Here is a 22,253-nt window from a genome sequence, read left to right on the forward strand (position 1 = left end):
ATTCCATGGACAGAAGAGCCTGGCTGTGTAGAGTTCGTGGGTTGCCATGAATCAGACACAACTGAGGACACAAAAATTCAATAGATTAAAACACTTTTTGGGGGTGGGGGGGAGTGAAAGGGGGTGATGTGGGTTTTTTTGTCTTATATAATAGCCAAGGGAAATCTAGTTTAAACCTAAATTCACATAGATGGGACAGGGATAGCTCTCCGTCACCCTATTAAAAAAAAAAACAAAACTACTCAACTTTTCTGAAAGTTTATTTAGTAGCTTCCTTGAGCAGTTCATTGTGAAGCATTTTCTTTTTTTTTCTGTGACATTGGCCTCATTAAAAAGCACGGTTTGCCTTTACTGGATAATTTTGTTCATTGGTTTCTTAGGGAACGTTGGTAATATTTGAGTTTCCTGGGGAGTATGGTCACATGACCTGGCCCTGGCCAATCGGTGCGTTCCACCTCCCTGGCCACTGTGATTGGCTCCGGGCTGGGGCAGTGCCCAATCGGGGCCCAGGGCCGGGCCTCCCGTTGGAAGCCAGGGGAAGACGAGCTGTCGTCCTGCTGGGGTAGGGGCAGGGCTGGGGCCGGGGGAGGTCAGGCTGCAGCAGTGGGAGGGGCGTGAGGTCCGCCTGCGGCAGTTGGTGACCTTCCTGCTCCCCTCAGGGCAGAGCCGCCAGCCTGAGAATGAGGGCGCTGCTGAGCCCAGGGGCTGGGATGGCCCGTTGCTGCTGTGGTCCCAGAGCTCCACCCGAGACCTGAGGGAAGCCGTCTGCCCGTGAGTCCTCTCCCGCTTGTCTGTCAGCTTGTTTGAAGCATGCTGGGTTTTCTGCCCAGCTGGCTAAGGGGAGTCCCTGGATATGCAAGGGTGTGGGTTTTGGCAGACTTCAGGGAAGACATGCCAGATGAGCCTGGGAGACTCCAGCTTAATCTGGATTCAGGAGATATCTCTTTGGGCCAGCTAGTAATTGTAGGATAAGCCTAATGAGTCTTCAGAGGATGAAGAGAGTAACGTGCCAAGGTAGCAATCGATGTCCTCATTCGAGAGGATGAAGCTGGTGCTCAGAGAAGGGGGGAACTTGGCCACAGCAAGGAGGTGTGCACCCAGACAGAACCCCCAGATCCGGCCATTGGAGCTCAGGGAGGCCACTGGTGTGGCTTGTCCCTGTGGCAGGGGCCGAGGCACGCAGCCCACCCTGATTCCTGCGGGGGCCTGACTTGGGAAGTGCCATCTGGTAGCTTTGAGACTCACCAAACCAAATTGCACTGGAGAGAGGAAGGACACCTTCCTTCATCCACCCCCCACCCCCGCCGGATTCCCACATACCCTGACCCCTTTCTCTCGATTTCGGAGCCATTTCCAGAGTCCCGCTCATATGACCTCATTCGAAGTGCACTGTGGACGAGCTGCCATCTGCAGCTGCTACCACAGCAGCCAAGGGCTTTAGCTCCCGACTACCTCCCTTCCTTTGGAACTTGGGGGCCCTCTACTCCCCACTTGCACACCACAGACCTTTGCTGAGGATTGTGGGAACCCTCACTCAGTTTGCAGCACGTTGTAGCCATCCCTGTCCTCCCTTGAAACTCAGCTTGTGAGCTCCTTTGTAGCAGCGTGGCCTACCTGGCTGCAACGGAAGAGACACAGCTGACAGTGAAACAACAGCTTCGATCTGACAGCCGGAAAGCTCTGTCAAAAGGGACCTCCCTCTTCACACCGTAGAGGCTGTAGGAGCCGCCAGGCTTTCGGAACCAGTGCTGGGGCCAAAATGACTCCACAGCTGTTTTCCTTCCTGGGGAGGGTTCTGGCTCGAGTGGGGATGGCTCAAGTCTCCTGAGCTTCTGAAATCCCACTGTGTGCAGATTCACGGTACACAGAGAGGAGAAGGTGGAGTCCTGCCCTGGAGGTGGTCACAGCTCACGGATGAGCCAGGCAGGCAGGCAGGCAGGGCATGAGAACACCTGAGCTGCCTTCATGAGTGAATGGTGTGGGGGCAGAGGAAGAGAAGCCGGTCTGCTCCCTCGTGTGGTACCCAGGGCAGGTTGTCCCCAGAGGAAACCCTTACGACGGTGAGGACTATCACTGCTGTTTCCCAAGGGGTTCCGTCGGTGCGTGTCTTGCCCGGAGCGGTCAGGCCGTCTCTCGAGTACACTGGCCATGGGCATTGCCTCTCCTTGGAACTTCCCATGTGTTTCTCTTTTTTATGGAACAGTGATTTTCTAGAGGGGTTCTGGGCCACAAGGATGTGGGGTCATTTTCTAGCCTTCTGTCATGAAGAACGCTTTCCTGGGCGTTGGGGTGGTTTGTTGTTCCAGCTGCCTTTCTTGGCTTCTTTTGGGAGCTGGTGCAACAAGACGAGCTCAGCCTCTGCCTTCTGGCTGAGATGTCACCCTTCAAGCAGCAATGCCTGCCTGGAGATAATGATGGCAGTTGCCAAAAGGGCTTCGTTTGGCACATGGTATCTTGAAAGGACGCTGTACGTCCTTTCAGATATCAACGGCTAGTTCAAATGACAGAAAAATGCGAACTCTCCAATGGAGTCTTACAGTAGGTGGAGAGTCCGAAAAACACTCCTTCAGTCATTTCACTGAGAGTCATTGATTGGGGACACCAAGAATATAGGAAGGAATGCACAAAGAAAAGATGAAATTGTGTTCAGGATCGGGGGAAGGGATGAACAGGGCGTGCTTGCCTTGAATCCAGGCTTTGGGGGGGGGGTGGGGCATAAAGATCAAACGGGTCTGAAACTACAAAGTGGTGATGGTAACACAGTATCACCAGAGTTACACAACAGTGTTCCCAAATTGCAACAATGATGAAAAAGGTTACTAATCCCAACTTAACCAACAAAAATCCAGGAAACCATACAAAAAAGAAAACATCACCAGAAAGGTGGAAACAAACCAAATGCAAAGCAGTTCAGGGGAAAGGAACTCCATGTCCCCTGGGGGCAGACCGAGTTGCCGGCGTCCACGGTGAGCAGACAGGGATGGAGGCTGCAGAGCCGACCGCTCCCCTGGACGTGGTGTTTCCGGCAAGGGCTCTGGGTCTCTGTCCAGAGCGGGGGCTCGTTCTCCCTGCAGGGGTGGGTGAGTCATCGTGGGCATCTGGGTGTTGCGCGGGAGCCAGGGCAGGCTCTCCCTGCCGAGGCGGTGACTCCTCCTCTGCCTCGGGTTCTCCTGCCAGAGCCCGAGCAGGTACAGGTGCACGTGGAGGTGGAGGTTCTCGCTGAGGGGGTGGGACATCAGTGCCTGGGACTGGGGGTCCTGCAGGCACGGAGATCCGATCTGCCCGGTGTGCTGGCCAGTACCCAGCTGGCCTGGTGTCTCTGCGAGGGCAAGTCTCGGTTCTCCATCTGCCCTCGGTGGATCCCTGGGTCCTGCACCTGGAGCCACCACCTGTGTAGGGACAGGTCTGGGAAGTGGAGCCTGGTTCCAGTTGGAGGCCAGTGCTAGAGCTGGGGGAGAAGCAAAGTTTGCCCACAGGCCAGCCTTGGCATGTGCGTATCCCGGGACAGAAAGCTTCCAAGAGGTTCCCAAAGAATACCCAGCGTCGGATGTCTTTTGGGACTGAAGTGTGCAAGATGGGGGGCCGGTTGGGGGGGGGGGTGAGGCCAGCGCTTGCTGCAGGCCCAGCAGCAGCTTTCGGGTCTCGTCCCTGTGTAGCTCAGCACCCCCTCCCCACACACTCCCGTGCACCAGCCCCAGCGTCCTCACCTCTGTGCTCTGGCGTGCTGGGCTCCAGGTCCTCCTGCTGCCTCAGAGGCCGGGGTTCTCGGGACTCTGGGTCGGAGCCGGGTGTGCTGAGCTCCGTGGCAGCCTCAGACTGGGCCGCCGGGTGTATCCTGGGCGGTGTCTCGGCAGCAGGTCTTCCCCGCCTCTGCTTCTCCCCCGGTGGGGCTGATGCCTCCGTGGGCACGCTCACCTGGAGCCTGCACTGGGCCTCACGGGCGGGGGGGTGGTGCTCCGACCCCTCCCTCCGGGAGGTGGATGGGGTGTCCCCGTCCTCGGCCTCATCACGTGGGAAGCTCTGCAACGACAGTGACCGTCAGCCAGCCGTGCTGGGAGTTTTCCGAGCTGGGCCTGGGCAGTGGAGCCGCTGCTTCTGCCTGCTCGAACTTCTCTTCCCAGAAGGGTCAGAGACGTGTGTCTGCTCAGATCCCCACCCGGGAGGAAAGAGACCCACCTGAGGGTGTGAGGTCAGCCTGGGCGGCCGCCGCTGCCCGCACTCTCCCCATCCCGCCCAGCCTGCTCTCCCCTGGGGTGTGGACACAACTTGTCCGCAGGCTTCTGACCCCACATCCGCCTGGGCTTCCTTGAGGGAGACACACCCCGAGAAACCCGCATCCACACACACAGGCAAAGGACCCGGTGTTTCCGGGTGGCATGGGAGAGGTGGCCTGGCCCGGCCTGGGGCTCCCCGTGTTACCTTTCTGTTTCTCCGGGCAAAGGGCCAGAGGCCTCTCGGGGGTGCCCTGAGCCAACGTCGACAGGGTGCCCGCGCACACTGCCTGTGAGCACTCCTGAGGCCCCAGCCTCTGGGCAGGGGCAAACAGCAGAACATCTTGGCAGCAAGTGATCTGGCTGGGGGCTCCTCTCCGCTCTGGAGGCCTGGATACCCGGGTTGCGGGTTCTGTTGGGTTCTGTTGCCGGCAGGTGACATCATCTCCTGGGGTTCGTGCTGAGGTCCCTTCCCCAAAACTTCCCAAGGGAATCTCTGGGTTTCTGACTGCTCGACCACCCCCCTTAGGCCATGCGCAGGCACAGTGACACCCACACAGCCCAGCCCACAGCCCTGGGGAGGCCTGGGTGCAGCCAGGGCCTTTAGCTCCGAGGACCCCGCTGCTCTCAGACCAGGCTCCTTCTTCTCATAAGTGGTGTGGCCCTGGACAAGCATATGCCCCTCAGGGTTTCCCCAGTCTCTCCATCTGCAGAGTGGTGGTCATTCTCCCATCTGCTTCCTAGGTCTGTCGGCCTACGAGCAGCTCCATGCCTTTCCACCTGGGGCCGATATCACGTGGAGCTTGTGCGCTGAGACTTCAGAAAGAAAGATTCCATCCAGGGCTGACACAGCACAGAATGGGGCAGAACGAGGCCTGGATGCACCGTGGTACCCAGGAAAAGGCACTCCCCCTCCTGACTGTTTTGAGACCCCGCATCCAAGTTGGAGGACCGAAAGGAAGACTCGAAGGTCTCCCTCTCTTATAGAAAAGAGTAGCCAACTTTCTGGTCCTCTGTTTCCATTGAGATTCTGTTCAAGTGTCCCAGCTCGGCTTCTGCGGGTGGCTGAGCTTCTAATGGCTCCCTGCGTTCTTGTCTTTTCCTCTCCAAACCTTCCGTCCTTTTCCCGCTTCTGGGGTGGATGGGCGCTGTCATTGCTTCTACCTTCGAGACAGATTGAGGAAAAGTCTGGACCATCGACTCCTTTCCTCTCTTTGGTTCCGTGTCTCTCTCTGGCTGTGTCCCTCTCTTTTCCTTTCTCAATTCCGCCTGTGTCTTCCTCTTTCTCTCTCGTGTGTGGATGGATGGATGCTAGGGATGCACATGGATATGATTAGATGAGGGTTATGTTTTAGGGATAGGTTAGAGGGAGAGAAAGGCTTTAGGTCGGAGTTGGTCATGGGGGAAGGGTCAAGGGTGGTGGTGGTGTTTCTTGGAATCTGAGTGCTGTGCATTCTTCGTCTCTTTCCATATGAACCCCTTCTCAGATACACCACTTGCAAGGAGTCTCTCATGTTCCGTTTCCTATCTTTTGCATTTGTGAATGCTTAGCTTCTCTGTTGTGAAGAGGTTCCATTGGATGGAAACCCATTGGTGTACTTCGTTTACCTCTTTCCCTTACTTGAAGAGACCCATTTCGACCTCCACCCAGCAAATGGCAAGGAGACTCTGATGTTAAGGAGCCTTTGACCTACGCTTCTTTCTAGCTATCTCATGACATCAGTCTTTAGGGTGAGGTTTTCCCCCTATATTGAGGTGGTATGAGATCAAAACCAATAGCGTTCTTCAGATGTAGCTGTCTGGTTTTCCCATGGACATTGATTGAAGAGGCTTTCTTGTTCCCATTTGGATATTCTCCCCTTCTGTGTCAGAGATGAGTTGACCATGGATGCTGGGGTTTGTTTCTGGACCCTCAACTTTATTCCATCGATCCGGATCTGTGTGTGTTGTTGTATTCCCAATAGCATACTGCCCTGCTGCTGCTGCTGCGGCTAAGTCACTTCAGTCGTGTCTGACTCTGCGTGACCCCATGGCCTGCAGCCTACCAGGCTCCTCCGTCCAGGACATTTTCCAGGCAAGAGTACTGGAGTGGGTCGCCATTGCCTTCTCCGATACTCTCCTGAGGATCCTAGTTTGGTCGTCTAATTGCCTTTCACACAACCTTGGATGTCCGTATCGGGGCTTTTTCGTCGGACTGTGTTGACAATTTAGGCTCTTTTCTGTTTCCGTACCCCTTTTGCAATTCTTTGTTCGGTGCGAAAATGCATTGGCATTTTGGGAGGAATAGCATCGAAGCTGTGGATTGCCTTGTGGGGCTGTGACATCATTTTCCCAATAGGAATTCTTTCCAGCCCTGAGCACAGCCTCTCTTTCCAGTGATTGGTGTGGGCTTGATCTTCCTTCTTCCATCTCTCGCCGTTTTGTGAGAACAGGTCCATCCTTCCCTTCTGGGGTAGATGGACTCGTGGGTATCACTTCAGTGAATGGCATTGTCAGTGGGGGTGATAATTCCCTTCTCATTGGAAGACTTTGCTGTGAGTATTAGAAATGCAAGTGACTTCTCTTCCCCTTCCTCCCTGTCCATCTCTCAGAGCCACCGGGAAACAGAGGCCTCATCCACGGTCACACAGGCCTGAGGGGGTGCAACTAGACTGTTGTTTCTTCAGGCCCTCAGTGCTGGACATCATCCGGGATACTCTGTGTGTGTCTTCCTCAGTCTGGTGTCCCTTCAGACCTTTCCCTAGTTTTCACAGGCTTGTTGTGTTGGTGTTCTTTGTCTGTTTGGAGACACATCCTTGATAAGCTTTGTGTTTCCACTCATTCGTCTCGCGATGTATGACCTGTCTTTTGCTTTTGTCATGAGGTCTTTCCCACAGTAGATATCTTTGATTTTGCAAAGTCCACTGTATTCTCTGGGGTTTTTTTGTGTGTGTGTGGACTGCCTTTTAGTTTTTTGTGTGAAGACTCAAAGCACGTGTCCGGTTTCTGCTCGTTGTTCTTCTAGATTTGTGACAAGTTTTCATGGAAAGTTTGTCTAGGGATAACTGGAAGTGAACTCGGTGTAAGGTGTCAAGTCTCCATCTCCATTCATGTCATCCCCTGCAGTTTCCAATTCCCTGTTCCTGAGTGGCTTTGGAGACCTTGTGGGAAGTTTGGTTGCATTGGAGTTTGCATTTCCACCTTGATTCGATTCACACTGTTCTGCCCTCAGGGACACAGTCAAGGGGGAGTGAGGAGCAGCCTGCACTTCCAGCAGTGACCGCACGGTGGGGCGAGTGCTGCTCTCCCCTCTGGGAGCCCCAGGCCCCAGGCATCCCAGTGAGGAGCCAGCTCTGTGCTCAGCTGAAAGGAGTTAGTCTCTCAGGAGCCTCTGAGCCCTTGCCTTTGGATCACCCAGGGTGGGCATTTACTGGGACAGAAAAAATTGCCCTGAATTCCATGGACAGAAGAGCCTGGCTGTGTAGAGTTCGTGGGTTGCCATGAATCAGACACAACTGAGGACACAAAAATTCAATAGATTAAAACACTTTTTGGGGGTGGGGGGGAGTGAAAGGGGGTGATGTGGGTTTTTTTGTCTTATATAATAGCCAAGGGAAATCTAGTTTAAACCTAAATTCACATAGATGGGAAAGGGATAGCTCTCCGTCACCCTATTAAAAAAAAAAAAAAACTACTCAACTTTTCTGAAAGTTTATTTAGTAGCTTCCTTGAGCAGTTCATTGTGAAGCATTTTCTTTTTTTTTCTGTGACATTGGCCTCATTAAAAAGCACGGTTTGCCTTTACTGGATAATTTTGTTCATTGGTTTCTTAGGGAACGTTGGTAATATTTGAGTTTCCTGGGGAGTATGGTCACATGACCTGGCCCTGGCCAATCGGTGCGTTCCACCTCCCTGGCCACTGTGATTGGCTCCGGGCTGGGGCAGTGCCCAATCGGGGCCCAGGGCCGGGCCTCCCGTTGGAAGCCAGGGGAAGACGAGCTGTCGTCCTGCTGGGGTAGGGGCAGGGCTGGGGCCGGGGGAGGTCAGGCTGCAGCAGTGGGAGGGGCGTGAGGTCCGCCTGCGGCAGTTGGTGACCTTCCTGCTCCCCTCAGGGCAGAGCCGCCGGCCTGAGAATGAGGGCGCTGCTGAGCCCAGGGGCTGGGATGGCCCGTTGCTGCTGTGGTCCCAGAGCTCCACCCGAGACCTGAGGGAAGCCGTCTGCCCGTGAGTCCTCTCCCGCTTGTCTGTCAGCTTGTTTGAAGCATGCTGGGTTTTCTGCCCAGCTGGCTAAGGGGAGTCCCTGGATATGCAAGGGTGTGGGTTTTGGCAGACTTCAGGGAAGACATGCCAGATGAGCCTGGGAGACTCCAGCTTAATCTGGATTCAGGAGATATCTCTTTGGGCCAGCTAGTAATTGTAGGATAAGCCTAATGAGTCTTCAGAGGATGAAGAGAGTAACGTGCCAAGGTAGCAATCGATGTCCTCATTCGAGAGGATGAAGCTGGTGCTCAGAGAAGGGGGGAACTTGGCCACAGCAAGGAGGTGTGCACCCAGACAGAACCCCCAGATCCGGCCATTGGAGCTCAGGGAGGCCACTGGTGTGGCTTGTCCCTGTGGCAGGGGCCGAGGCACGCAGCCCACCCTGATTCCTGCGGGGGCCTGACTTGGGAAGTGCCATCTGGTAGCTTTGAGACTCACCAAACCAAATTGCACTGGAGAGAGGAAGGACACCTTCCTTCATCCACCCCCACCCCCGCCGGATTCCCACATACCCTGACCCCTTTCTCTCGATTTCGGAGCCATTTCCAGAGTCCCGCTCATATGACCTCATTCGAAGTGCACTGTGGACGAGCTGCCATCTGCAGCTGCTACCACAGCAGCCAAGGGCTTTAGCTCCCGACTACCTCCCTTCCTTTGGAACTTGGGGGCCCTCTACTCCCCACTTGCACACCACAGACCTTTGCTGTGGATTGTGGGAACCCTCACTCAGTTTGCAGCACGTTGTAGCCATCCCTGTCCTTCCTTGAAACTCAGCTTGTGAGCTCCTTTGGAGCAGCGTGGCCTACCTGGCTGCAACGGAAGAGACACAGCTGACAGTGAAACAACAGCTTCGATCTGACAGCCGGAAAGCTCTGTCAAAAGGGACCTCCCTCTTCACACCGTAGAGGCTGTAGGAGCCGCCAGGCTTTCGGAACCAGTGCTGGGGCCAAAATGACTCCACAGCTGTTTTCCTTCCTGGGGAGGGTTCTGGCTCGAGTGGGGATGGCTCAAGTCTCCTGAGCTTCTGAAATCCCACTGTGTGCAGATTCACGGTACACAGAGAGGAGAAGGTGGAGTCCTGCCCTGGAGGTGGTCACAGCTCACGGATGAGCCAGGCAGGCAGGCAGGCAGGGCATGAGAACACCTGAGCTGCCTTCATGAGTGAATGGTGTGGGGGCAGAGGAAGAGAAGCCGGTCTGCTCCCTCGTGTGGTACCCAGGGCAGGTTGTCCGCAGAGGAAACCCTTACGACGGTGAGGACTATCACTGCTGTTTCCCAAGGGGTTCCGTCGGTGCGTGTCTTGCCCGGAGCGGTCAGGCCGTCTCTCGAGTACACTGGCCATGGGCATTGCCTCTCCTTGGAACTTCCCATGTGTTTCTCTTTTTTATGGAACAGTGATTTTCTAGAGGGGTTCTGGGCCACAAGGATGTGGGGTCATTTTCTAGCCTTCTGTCATGAAGAACGCTTTCCTGGGCGTTGGGGTGGTTTGTTGTTCCAGCTCCCTTTCTTGGCTTCTTTTGGGAGCTGGTGCAACAAGACGAGCTCAGCCTCTGCCTTCTGGCTGAGATGTCACCCTTCAAGCAGCAATGCCTGCCTGGAGATAATGATGGCAGTTGCCAAAAGGGCTTCGTTTGGCACATGGTATCTTGAAAGGACGCTGTACATCCTTTCAGATATCAACGGCTAGTTCAAATGACAGAAAAATGCGAACTCTCCAATGGAGTCTTACAGTAGGTGGAGAGTCCGAAAAACACTCCTTCAGTCATTTCACTGAGAGTCATTGATTGGGGACACCAAGAATATAGGAAGGAATGCACAAAGAAAAGATGAAATTGTGTTCAGGATCGGGGGAAGGGATGAACAGGGCGTGCTTGCCTTGAATCCAGGCTTTGTTGGGGGGGGGTGGGGCATAAAGATCAAACGGGTCTGAAACTACAAAGTGGTGATGGTAACACAGTATCACCAGAGTTACACAACAGTGTTCCCAAATTGCAACAATGATGAAAAAGGTTACTAATCCCAACTTAACCAACAAAAATCCAGGAAACCATACAAAAAAGAAAACATCACCAGAAAGGTGGAAACAAACCAAATGCAAAGCAGTTCAGGGGAAAGGAACTCCATGTCCCCTGGGGGCAGACCGAGTTGCCGGCGTCCACGGTGAGCAGACAGGGATGGAGGCTGCAGAGCCGACCGCTCCCCTGGACGTGGTGTTTCCGGCAAGGGCTCTGGGTCTCTGTCCAGAGCGGGGGCTCGTTCTCCCTGCAGGGGTGGGTGAGTCATCGTGGGCATCTGGGTGTTGCGCGGGAGCCAGGGCAGGCTCTCCCTGCCGAGGCGGTGACTCCTCCTCTGCCTCGGGTTCTCCTGCCAGAGCCCGAGCAGGTACAGGTGCACGTGGAGGTGGAGGTTCTCGCTGAGGGGGTGGGACATCAGTGCCTGGGACTGGGGGTCCTGCAGGCACGGAGATCCGATCTGCCCGGTGTGCTGGCCAGTACCCAGCTGGCCTGGTGTCTCTGCGAGGGCAAGTCTCGGTTCTCCATCTGCCCTCGGTGGATCCCTGGGTCCTGCACCTGGAGCCACCACCTGTGTAGGGACAGGTCTGGGAAGTGGAGCCTGGTTCCAGTTGGAGGCCAGTGCTAGAGCTGGGGGAGAAGCAAAGTTTGCCCACAGGCCAGCCTTGGCATGTGCGTATCCCGGGACAGAAAGCTTCCAAGAGGTTCCCAAAGAATACCCAGCGTCGGATGTCTTTTGGGACTGAAGTGTGCAAGATGGGGGGCCGGTTGGGGGGGCGGTGAGGCCAGCGCTTGCTGCAGGCCCAGCAGCAGCTTTCGGGTCTCGTCCCTGTGTAGCTCAGCACCCCCTCCCCACACACTCCCGTGCACCAGCCCCAGCGTCCTCACCTCTGTGCTCTGGCGTGCTGGGCTCCAGGTCCTCCTGCTGCCTCAGAGGCCGGGGTTCTCGGGACTCTGGGTCGGAGCCGGGTGTGCTGAGCTCCGTGGCAGCCTCAGACTGGGCCGCCGGGTGTATCCTGGGCGGTGTCTCGGCAGCAGGTTTTCCCCGCCTCCGCTTCTCCCCCGGTGGGGCTGATGCCTCCGTGGGCACGCTCACCTGGAGCCTGCACTGGGCCTCACGGGCGGGGGGGTGGTGCTCCGACCCCTCCCTCCGGGAGGTGGATGGGGTGTCCCCGTCCTCGGCCTCATCACGTGGGAAGCTCTGCAACGACAGTGACCGTCAGCCAGCCGTGCTGGGAGTTTTCCGAGCTGGGCCTGGGCAGTGGAGCCGCTGCTTCTGCCTGCTCGAACTTCTCTTCCCAGAAGGGTCAGAGACGTGTGTCTGCTCAGATCCCCACCCGGGAGGAAAGAGACCCACCTGAGGGTGTGAGGTCAGCCTGGGCGGCCGCCGCTGCCCGCACTCTCCCTATCCCGCCCAGCCTGCTCTCCCCTGGGGTGTGGACACAACTTGTCCGCAGGCTTCTGACCCCACATCCGCCTGGGCTTCCTTGAGGGAGACACACCCCGAGAAACCCGCATCCACACACACAGGCAAAGGACCCGGTGTTTCCGGGTGGCATGGGAGAGGTGGCCTGGCCCGGCCTGGGGCTCCCCGTGTTACCTTTCTGTTTCTCCGGGCAAAGGGCCAGAGGCCTCTCGGGGGTGCCCTGAGCCAACGTCGACAGGGTGCCCGCGCACACTGCCTGTGAGCACTCCTGAGGCCCCAGCCTCTGGGCAGGGGCAAACAGCAGAACATCTTGGCAGCAAGTGATCTGGCTGGGGGCTCCTCTCCGCTCTGGAGGCCTGGATACCCGGGTTGCGGGTTCTGTTGGGTTCTGTTGCCGGCAGGTGACATCATCTCCTGGGGTTCGTGCTGAGGTCCCTTCCCCAAAACTTCCCAAGGGAATCTCTGGGTTTCTGACTGCTCGACCACCCCCCTTAGGCCATGCGCAGGCACAGTGACACCCACACAGCCCAGCCCACAGCCCTGGGGAGGCCTGGGTGCAGCCAGGGCCTTTAGCTCCGAGGACCCCGCTGCTCTCAGACCAGGCTCCTTCTTCTCATAAGTGGTGTGGCCCTGGACAAGCATATGCCCCTCAGGGTTTCCCCAGTCTCTCCATCTGCAGAGTGGTGGTCATTCTCCCATCTGCTTCCTAGGTCTGTCGGCCTACGAGCAGCTCCATGCCTTTCCACCTGGGGCCGATATCACGTGGAGCTTGTGCGCTGAGACTTCAGAAAGAAAGATTCCATCCAGGGCTGACACAGCACAGAATGGGGCAGAACGAGGCCTGGATGCGCCGTGGTACCCAGGAAAAGGCACTCCCCCTCCTGACTGTTTTGAGACCCCGCATCCAAGTTGGAGGACCGAAAGGAAGACTCGAAGGTCTCCCTCTCTTATAGAAAAGAGTAGCCAACTTTCTGGTCCTCTGTTTCCATTGAGATTCTGTTCAAGTGTCCCAGCTCGGCTTCTGCGGGTGGCTGAGCTTCTAATGGCTCCCTGCGTTCTTGTCTTTTCCTCTCCAAACCTTCCGTCCTTTTCCCCCTTCTGGGGTGGATGGGCGCTGTCATTGCTTCTACCTTCGAGACAGATTGAGGAAAAGTCTGGACCATCGACTCCTTTCCTCTCTTTGGTTCCGTGTCTCTCTCTGGCTGTGTCCCTCTCTTTTCCTTTCTCAGTTCCGCCTGTGTCTTCCTCTTTCTCTCTCGTGTGTGGATGGATGGATGCTAGGGATGCACATGGATATGATTAGATGAGGGTTATGTTTTAGGGATAGGTTAGAGGGAGAGAAAGGCTTTAGGTCGGAGTTGGTCATGGGGGAAGGGTCAAGGGTGGTGGTGGTGTTTCTTGGAATCTGAGTGCTGTGCATTCTTCGTCTCTTTCCATATGAACCCCTTCTCAGATACACCACTTGCAAGGAGTCTCTCATGTTCCGTTTCCTATCTTTCGCATTTGTGAATGCTTAGCTTCTCTGTTGTGAAGAGGTTCCATTGGATGGAAACCCATTGGTGTACTTCGTTTACCTCTTTCCCTTACTTGAAGAGACCCATTTCGACCTCCGCCCAGCAAATGGCAAGGAGACTCTGATGTTAAGGAGCCTTTGACCTACGCTTCTTTCTAGCTATCTCATGACATCAGTCTTTAGGGTGAGGTTTTCCCCCTATATTGAGGTGGTATGAGATCAAAACCAATAGCGTTCTTCAGATGTAGCTGTCTGGTTTTCCCATGGACATTGATTGAAGAGGCTTTCTTGTTCCCATTTGGATATTCTCCCCTTCTGTGTCAGAGATGAGTTGACCATGGATGCTGGGGTTTGTTTCTGGACCCTCAACTTTATTCCATCGATCCGGATCTGTGTGTGTTGTTGTATTCCCAATAGCATACTGCCCTGCTGCTGCTGCTGCGGCTAAGTCACTTCAGTCGTGTCTGACTCTGCGTGACCCCATGGCCTGCAGCCTACCAGGCTCCTCCGTCCAGGACATTTTCCAGGCAAGAGTACTGGAGTGGGTCGCCATTGCCTTCTCCGATACTCTCCTGAGGATCCTAGTTTGGTCGTCTAATTGCCTTTCACACAACCTTGGATGTCCGTATCGGGGCTTTTTCGTCGGATTGTGTTGACAATTTAGGCTCTTTTCTGTTTCCGTACCCCTTTTGCAATTCTTTGTTCGGTGCGAAAATGCATTGGCATTTTGGGAGGAATAGCATCGAAGCTGTGGATTGCCTTGTGGGGCTGTGACATCATTTTCCCAATAGGAATTCTTTCCAGCCCTGAGCACAGCCTCTCTTTCCAGTGATTGGTGTGGGCTTGATCTTCCTTCTTCCATCTCTCGCCGTTTTGTGAGAACAGGTCCATCCTTCCCTTCTGGGGTAGATGGACTCGTGGGTATCACTTCAGTGAATGGCATTGTCAGTGGGGGTGATAATTCCCTTCTCATTGGAAGACTTTGCTGTGAGTATTAGAAATGCAAGTGACTTCTCTTCCCCTTCCTCCCTGTCCATCTCTCAGAGCCACCGGGAAACAGAGGCCTCATCCACGGTCACACAGGCCTGAGGGGGTGCAACTAGACTGTTGTTTCTTCAGGCCCTCAGTGCTGGACATCATCCGGGATACTCTGTGTGTGTCTTCCTCAGTCTGGTGTCCCTTCAGACCTTTCCCTAGTTTTCACAGGCTTGTTGTGTTGGTGTTCTTTGTCTGTTTGGAGACACATCCTTGATAAGCTTTGTGTTTCCACTCATTCGTCTCGCGATGTATGACCTGTCTTTTGCTTTTGTCATGAGGTCTTTCCCACAGTAGATATCTTTGATTTTGCAAAGTCCACTGTATTCTCTGGGGTTTTTTTGTGTGTGTGTGGACTGCCTTTTAGTTTTGTGTGTGAAGACTCAAAGCACGTGTCCGGTTTCTGCTCGTTGTTCTTCTAGATTTGTGACAAGTTTTCATGGAAAGTTTGTCTAGGGATAACTGGAAGTGAACTCGGTGTAAGGTGTCAAGTCTCCATCTCCATTCATGTCATCCCCTGCAGTTTCCAATTCCCTGTTCCTGAGTGGCTTTGGAGACCTTGTGGGAAGTTTGGTTGCATTGGAGTTTGCATTTCCACCTTGATTCGATTCACACTGTTCTGCCCTCAGGGACACAGTCAAGGGGGAGTGAGGAGCAGCCTGCACTTCCAGCAGTGACCGCACGGTGGGGCGAGTGCTGCTCTCCCCTCTGGGAGCCCCAGGCCCCAGGCATCCCAGTGAGGAGCCAGCTCTGTGCTCAGCTGAAAGGAGTTAGTCTCTCAGGAGCCTCTGAGCCCTTGCCTTTGGATCACCCAGGGTGGGCATTTACTGGGACAGAAAAAATTGCCCTGAATTCCATGGACAGAAGAGCCTGGCTGTGTAGAGTTCGTGGGTTGCCATGAATCAGACACAACTGAGGACACAAAAATTCAATAGATTAAAACACTTTTGGGGGGTGGGGGGAGTGAAAGGGGGTGATGTGGGTTTTTTTGTCTTATATAATAGCCAAGGGAAATCTAGTTTAAACCTAAATTCACATAGATGGGAAAGGGATAGCTCTCCGTCACCCTATTAAAAAAAAAAAAAAAACTACTCAACTTTTCTGAAAGTTTATTTAGTAGCTTCCTTGAGCAGTTCATTGTGAAGCATTTTCTTTTTTTTCTGTGACATTGGCCTCATTAAAAAGCACGGTTTGCCTTTACTGGATAATTTTGTTCATTGGTTTCTTAGGGAACGTTGGTAATATTTGAGTTTCCTGGGGAGTATGGTCACATGACCTGGCCCTGGCCAATCGGTGCGTTCCACCTCCCTGGCCACTGTGATTGGCTCCGGGCTGGGGCAGTGCCCAATCGGGGCCCAGGGCCGGGCCTCACGTTGGAAGCCAGGGGAAGACGAGCTGTCGTCCTGCTGGGGTAGGGGCAGGGCTGGGGCCGGGGGAGGTCAGGCTGCAGCAGTGGGAGGGGCGTGAGGTCCGCCTGCGGCAGTTGGTGACCTTCCTGCTCCCCTCAGGGCAGAGCCGCCGGCCTGAGAATGAGGGCGCTGCTGAGCCCAGGGGCTGGGATGGCCCGTTGCTGCTGTGGTCCCAGAGCTCCACCCGAGACCTGAGGGAAGCCGTCTGCCCGTGAGTCCTCTCCCGCTTGTCTGTCAGCTTGTTTGAAGCATGCTGGGTTTTCTGCCCAGCTGGCTAAGGGGAGTCCCTGGATATGCAAGGGTGTGGGTTTTGGCAGACTTCAGGGAAGACATGCCAGATGAGCCTGGGAGACTCCAGCTTAATCTGGATTCAGGAGATATCTCTTTGGGCCAGCTAGTAATTGTAGGATAAGCCTAATGAGTCTTCAGAGGATGAAGAGAGTAACGTGCCAAGGTAGCAATCGATGTCCTCATTCGAGAGGATGAAGCTGGTGCTCAGAGAAGGGGGGAACTTGGCCACAGCAAGGAGGTGTGCACCCAGACAGAACCCCCAGATCTGGCCATTGGAGCTCAGGGAGGCCACTGGTGTGGCTTGTCCCTGTGGCAGGGGCCGAGGCACGCAGCCCACCCTGATTCCTGCGGGGGCCTGACTTGGGAAGTGCCATCTGGTAGCTTTGAGACTCACCAAACCAAATTGCACTGGAGAGAGGAAGGACACCTTCCTTCATCCACCCCCACCCCCGCCGGATTCCCACATACCCTGACCCCTTTCTCTCGATTTCGGAGCCATTTCCAGAGTCCCGCTCATATGACCTCATTCGAAGTGCACTGTGGACGAGCTGCCATCTGCAGCTGCTACCACAGCAGCCAAGGGCTTTAGCTCCCGACTACCTCCCTTCCTTTGGAACTTGGGGGCCCTCTACTCCCCACTTGCACACCACAGACCTTTGCTGAGGATTGTGGGAACCCTCACTCAGTTTGCAGCACGTTGTAGCCATCCCTGTCCTTCCTTGAAACTCAGCTTGTGAGCTCCTTTGGAGCAGCGTGGCCTACCTGGCTGCAACGGAAGAGACACAGCTGACAGTGAAACAACAGCTTCGATCTGACAGCCGGAAAGCTCTGTCAAAAGGGACCTCCCTCTTCACACCGTAGAGGCTGTAGGAGCCGCCAGGCTTTCGGAACCAGTGCTGGGGCCAAAATGACTCCACAGCTGTTTTCCTTCCTGGGGAGGGTTCTGGCTCGAGTGGGGATGGCTCAAGTCTCCTGAGCTTCTGAAATCCCACTGTGTGCAGATTCACGGTACACAGAGAGGAGAAGGTGGAGTCCTGCCCTGGAGGTGGTCACAGCTCACGGATGAGCCAGGCAGGCAGGCAGGCAGGGCATGAGAACACCTGAGCTGCCTTCATGAGTGAATGGTGTGGGGGCAGAGGAAGAGAAGCCGGTCTGCTCCCTCGTGTGGTACCCAGGGCAGGTTGTCCCCAGAGGAAACCCTTACGACGGTGAGGACTATCACTGCTGTTTCCCAAGGGGTTCCGTCGGTGCGTGTCTTGCCCGGAGCGGTCAGGCCGTCTCTCGAGTACACTGGCCATGGGCATTGCCTCTCCTTGGAACTTCCCATGTGTTTCTCTTTTTTATGGAACAGTGATTTTCTAGAGGGGTTCTGGGCCACAAGGATGTGGGGTCATTTTCTAGCCTTCTGTCATGAAGAACGCTTTCCTGGGCGTTGGGGTGGTTTGTTGTTCCAGCTCCCTTTCTTGGCTTCTTTTGGGAGCTGGTGCAACAAGACGAGCTCAGCCTCTGCCTTCTGGCTGAGATGTCACCCTTCAAGCAGCAATGCCTGCCTGGAGATAATGATGGCAGTTGCCAAAAGGGCTTCGTTTGGCACATGGTATCTTGAAAGGACGCTGTACATCCTTTCAGATATCAACGGCTAGTTCAAATGACAGAAAAATGCGAACTCTCCAATGGAGTCTTACAGTAGGTGGAGAGTCCGAAAAACACTCCTTCAGTCATTTCACTGAGAGTCATTGATTGGGGACACCAAGAATATAGGAAGGAATGCACAAAGAAAAGATGAAATTGTGTTCAGGATCGGGGGAAGGGATGAACAGGGCGTGCTTGCCTTGAATCCAGGCTTTGTTGGGGGGGGGGTGGGGCATAAAGATCAAACGGGTCTGAAACTACAAAGTGGTGATGGTAACACAGTATCACCAGAGTTACACAACAGTGTTCCCAAATTGCAACAATGATGAAAAAGGTTACTAATCCCAACTTAACCAACAAAAATCCAGGAAACCATACAAAAAAGAAAACATCACCAGAAAGGTGGAAACAAACCAAATGCAAAGCAGTTCAGGGGAAAGGAACTCCATGTCCCCTGGGGGCAGACCGAGTTGCCGGCGTCCACGGTGAGCAGACAGGGATGGAGGCTGCAGAGCCGACCGCTCCCCTGGACGTGGTGTTTCCGGCAAGGGCTCTGGGTCTCTGTCCAGAGCGGGGGCTCGTTCTCCCTGCAGGGGTGGGTGAGTCATCGTGGGCATCTGGGTGTTGCGCGGGAGCCAGGGCAGGCTCTCCCTGCCGAGGCGGTGACTCCTCCTCTGCCTCGGGTTCTCCTGCCAGAGCCCGAGCAGGTACAGGTGCACGTGGAGGTGGAGGTTCTCGCTGAGGGGGTGGGACATCAGTGCCTGGGACTGGGGGTCCTGCAGGCACGGAGATCCGATCTGCCCGGTGTGCTGGCCAGTACCCAGCTGGCCTGGTGTCTCTGCGAGGGCAAGTCTCGGTTCTCCATCTGCCCTCGGTGGATCCCTGGGTCCTGCACCTGGAGCCACCACCTGTGTAGGGACAGGTCTGGGAAGTGGAGCCTGGTTCCAGTTGGAGGCCAGTGCTAGAGCTGGGGGAGAAGCAAAGTTTGCCCACAGGCCAGCCTTGGCATGTGCGTATCCCGGGACAGAAAGCTTCCAAGAGGTTCCCAAAGAATACCCAGCGTCGGATGTCTTTTGGGACTGAAGTGTGCAAGATGGGGGGCCGGTTGGTGGGGGGGTGAGGCCAGCGCTTGCTGCAGGCCCAGCAGCAGCTTTCGGGTCTCGTCCCTGTGTAGCTCAGCACCCCCTCCCCACACACTCCCGTGCACCAGCCCCAGCGTCCTCACCTCTGTGCTCTGGCGTGCTGGGCTCCAGGTCCTCCTGCTGCCTCAGAGGCCGGGGTTCTCGGGACTCTGGGTCGGAGCCGGGTGTGCTGAGCTCCGTGGCAGCCTCAGACTGGGCCGCCGGGTGTATCCTGGGCGGTGTCTCGGCAGCAGGTTTTCCCCGCCTCCGCTTCTCCCCCGGTGGGGCTGATGCCTCCGTGGGCACGCTCACCTGGAGCCTGCACTGGGCCTCACGGGCGGGGGGGTGGTGCTCCGACCCCTCCCTCCGGGAGGTGGATGGGGTGTCCCCGTCCTCGGCCTCATCACGTGGGAAGCTCTGCAACGACAGTGACCGTCAGCCAGCCGTGCTGGGAATTTTCCGAGCTGGGCCTGGGCAGTGGAGCCGCTGCTTCTGCCTGCTCGAACTTCTCTTCCCAGAAGGGTCAGAGACGTGTGTCTGCTCACATCCCCACCCGGGAGGAAAGAGACCCACCTGAGGGTGTGAGGTCAGCCTGGGCGGCCGCCGCTGCCCGCACTCTCCCTATCCCGCCCAGCCTGCTCTCCCCTGGGGTGTGGACACAACTTGTCCGCAGGCTTCTGACCCCACATCCGCCTGGGCTTCCTTGAGGGAGACACACCCCGAGAAACCCGCATCCACACACACAGGCAAAGGACCCGGTGTTTCCGGGTGGCATGGGAGAGGTGGCCTGGCCCGGCCTGGGGCTCCCCGTGTTACCTTTCTGTTTCTCCGGGCAAAGGGCCAGAGGCCTCTCGGGGGTGCCCTGAGCCAACGTCGACAGGGTGCCCGCGCACACTGCCTGTGAGCACTCCTGAGGCCCCAGCCTCTGGGCAGGGGCAAACAGCAGAACATCTTGGCAGCAAGTGATCTGGCTGGGGGCTCCTCTCCGCTCTGGAGGCCTGGATACCCGGGTTGCAGGTTCTGTTGGGTTCTGTTGCCGGCAGGTGACATCATCTCCTGGGGTTCGTGCTGAGGTCCCTTCCCCAAAACTTCCCAAGGGAATCTCTGGGTTTCTGACTGCTCGACCACCCCCCTTAGGCCATGCGCAGGCACAGTGACACCCACACAGCCCAGCCCACAGCCCTGGGGAGGCCTGGGTGCAGCCAGGGCCTTTAGCTCCGAGGACCCCGCTGCTCTCAGACCAGGCTCCTTCTTCTCATAAGTGGTGTGGCCCTGGACAAGCATATGCCCCTCAGGGTTTCCCCAGTCTCTCCATCTGCAGAGTGGTGGTCATTCTCCCATCTGCTTCCTAGGTCTGTCGGCCTACGAGCAGCTCCATGCCTTTCCACCTGGGGCCGATATCACGTGGAGCTTGTGCGCTGAGACTTCAGAAAGAAAGATTCCATCCAGGGCTGACACAGCACAGAATGGGGCAGAACGAGGCCTGGATGCGCCGTGGTACCCAGGAAAAGGCACTCCCCCTCCTGACTGTTTTGAGACCCCGCATCCAAGTTGGAGGACCGAAAGGAAGACTCGAAGGTCTCCCTCTCTTATAGAAAAGAGTAGCCAACTTTCTGGTCCTCTGTTTCCATTGAGATTCTGTTCAAGTGTCCCAGCTCGGCTTCTGCGGGTGGCTGAGCTTCTAATGGCTCCCTGCGTTCTTGTCTTTTCCTCTCCAAACCTTCCGTCCTTTTCCCCCTTCTGGGGTGGATGGGCGCTGTCATTGCTTCTACGTTCGAGACAGATTGAGGAAAAGTCTGGACCATCGACTCCTTTCCTCTCTTTGGTTCCGTGTCTCTCTCTGGCTGTGTCCCTCTCTTTTCCTTTCTCAGTTCCGCCTGTGTCTTCCTCTTTCTCTCTCGTGTGTGGATGGATGGATGCTAGGGATGCACATGGATATGATTAGATGAGGGTTATGTTTTAGGGATAGGTTAGAGGGAGAGAAAGGCTTTAGGTCGGAGTTGGTCATGGGGGAAGGGTCAAGGGTGGTGGTGGTGTTTCTTGGAATCTGAGTGCTGTGCATTCTTCGTCTCTTTCCATATGAACCCCTTCTCAGATACACCACTTGCAAGGAGTCTCTCATGTTCCGTTTCCTATCTTTCGCATTTGTGAATGCTTAGCTTCTCTGTTGTGAAGAGGTTCCATTGGATGGAAACCCATTGGTGTACTTCGTTTACCTCTTTCCCTTACTTGAAGAGACCCATTTCGACCTCCGCCCAGCAAATGGCAAGGAGACTCTGATGTTAAGGAGCCTTTGACCTACGCTTCTTTCTAGCTATCTCATGACATCAGTCTTTAGGGTGAGGTTTTCCCCCTATATTGAGGTGGTATGAGATCAAAACCAATAGCGTTCTTCAGATGTAGCTGTCTGGTTTTCCCATGGACATTGATTGAAGAGGCTTTCTTGTTCCCATTTGGATATTCTCCCCTTCTGTGTCAGAGATGAGTTGACCATGGATGCTGGGGTTTGTTTCTGGACCCTCAACTTTATTCCATCGATCCGGATCTGTGTGTGTTGTTGTATTCCCAATAGCATACTGCCCTGCTGCTGCTGCTGCGGCTAAGTCACTTCAGTCGTGTCTGACTCTGCGTGACCCCATGGCCTGCAGCCTACCAGGCTCCTCCGTCCAGGACATTTTCCAGGCAAGAGTACTGGAGTGGGTCGCCATTGCCTTCTCCGATACTCTCCTGAGGATCCTAGTTTGGTCGTCTAATTGCCTTTCACACAACCTTGGATGTCCGTATCGGGGCTTTTTCGTCGGACTGTGTTGACAATTTAGGCTCTTTTCTGTTTCCGTACCCCTTTTGCAATTCTTTGTTCGGTGCGAAAATGCATTGGCATTTTGGGAGGAATAGCATCGAAGCTGTGGATTGCCTTGTGGGGCTGTGACATCATTTTCCCAATAGGAATTCTTTCCAGCCCTGAGCACAGCCTCTCTTTCCAGTGATTGGTGTGGGCTTGATCTTCCTTCTTCCATCTCTCGCCGTTTTGTGAGAACAGGTCCATCCTTCCCTTCTGGGGTAGATGGACTCGTGGGTATCACTTCAGTGAATGGCATTGTCAGTGGGGGTGATAATTCCCTTCTCATTGGAAGACTTTGCTGTGAGTATTAGAAATGCAAGTGACTTCTCTTCCCCTTCCTCCCTGTCCATCTCTCAGAGCCACCGGGAAACAGAGGCCTCATCCACGGTCACACAGGCCTGAGGGGGTGCAACTAGACTGTTGTTTCTTCAGGCCCTCAGTGCTGGACATCATCCGGGATACTCTGTGTGTGTCTTCCTCAGTCTGGTGTCCCTTCAGACCTTTCCCTAGTTTTCACAGGCT

General features: G+C 55.3%; 1 protein-coding gene across 1 annotated transcript; it reads right to left on the bottom strand.

Moving 5' to 3' along the window:
* Positions 1-297: 297 nt before the first annotated feature.
* Positions 298-4,605, bottom strand: LOC145527772 (uncharacterized). The gene is made up of 3 exons (XM_081545845.1): positions 4,420-4,605; positions 3,708-4,020; positions 298-3,389 (listed from the first exon to the last, which is right to left on the bottom strand). Exons 1-3 carry the CDS (start codon positions 4,552-4,554, stop codon positions 2,911-2,913), a joined length of 927 nt encoding a protein of 308 aa, XP_081401971.1. The 5' UTR covers positions 4,555-4,605; the 3' UTR covers positions 298-2,910.
* Between the last annotated feature and the right edge of the window lie 17,648 nt (positions 4,606-22,253).

The sequence above is a fragment of the Giraffa tippelskirchi genome, chromosome 11 (genome assembly GCF_054371585.1).
Source record: "Giraffa tippelskirchi isolate mGirTip1 chromosome 11, T2T-mGirTip1v1.2.pri, whole genome shotgun sequence".
Classification (NCBI taxonomy): Eukaryota; Metazoa; Chordata; class Mammalia; order Artiodactyla; family Giraffidae; genus Giraffa; species Giraffa tippelskirchi.

Excerpts from the sequence above, each read along its gene's own strand:
- LOC145527772 (XM_081545845.1), bottom strand. The coding sequence starts at position 4,554 with ATGTTCTGCTGTTTGCCCCTGCCCAGAGGCTGGGGCCTCAGGAGTGCT. Across the intron at positions 4,021-4,419 it reads TTGCCCGGAGAAACAGAAAG|AGCTTCCCACGTGATGAGGC; the intron begins GTAACACGGGGA and ends CTGTCGTTGCAG. Across the intron at positions 3,390-3,707 it reads CAGCACGCCAGAGCACAGAG|GTGGTGGCTCCAGGTGCAGG; the intron begins GTGAGGACGCTG and ends GTCCCTACACAG.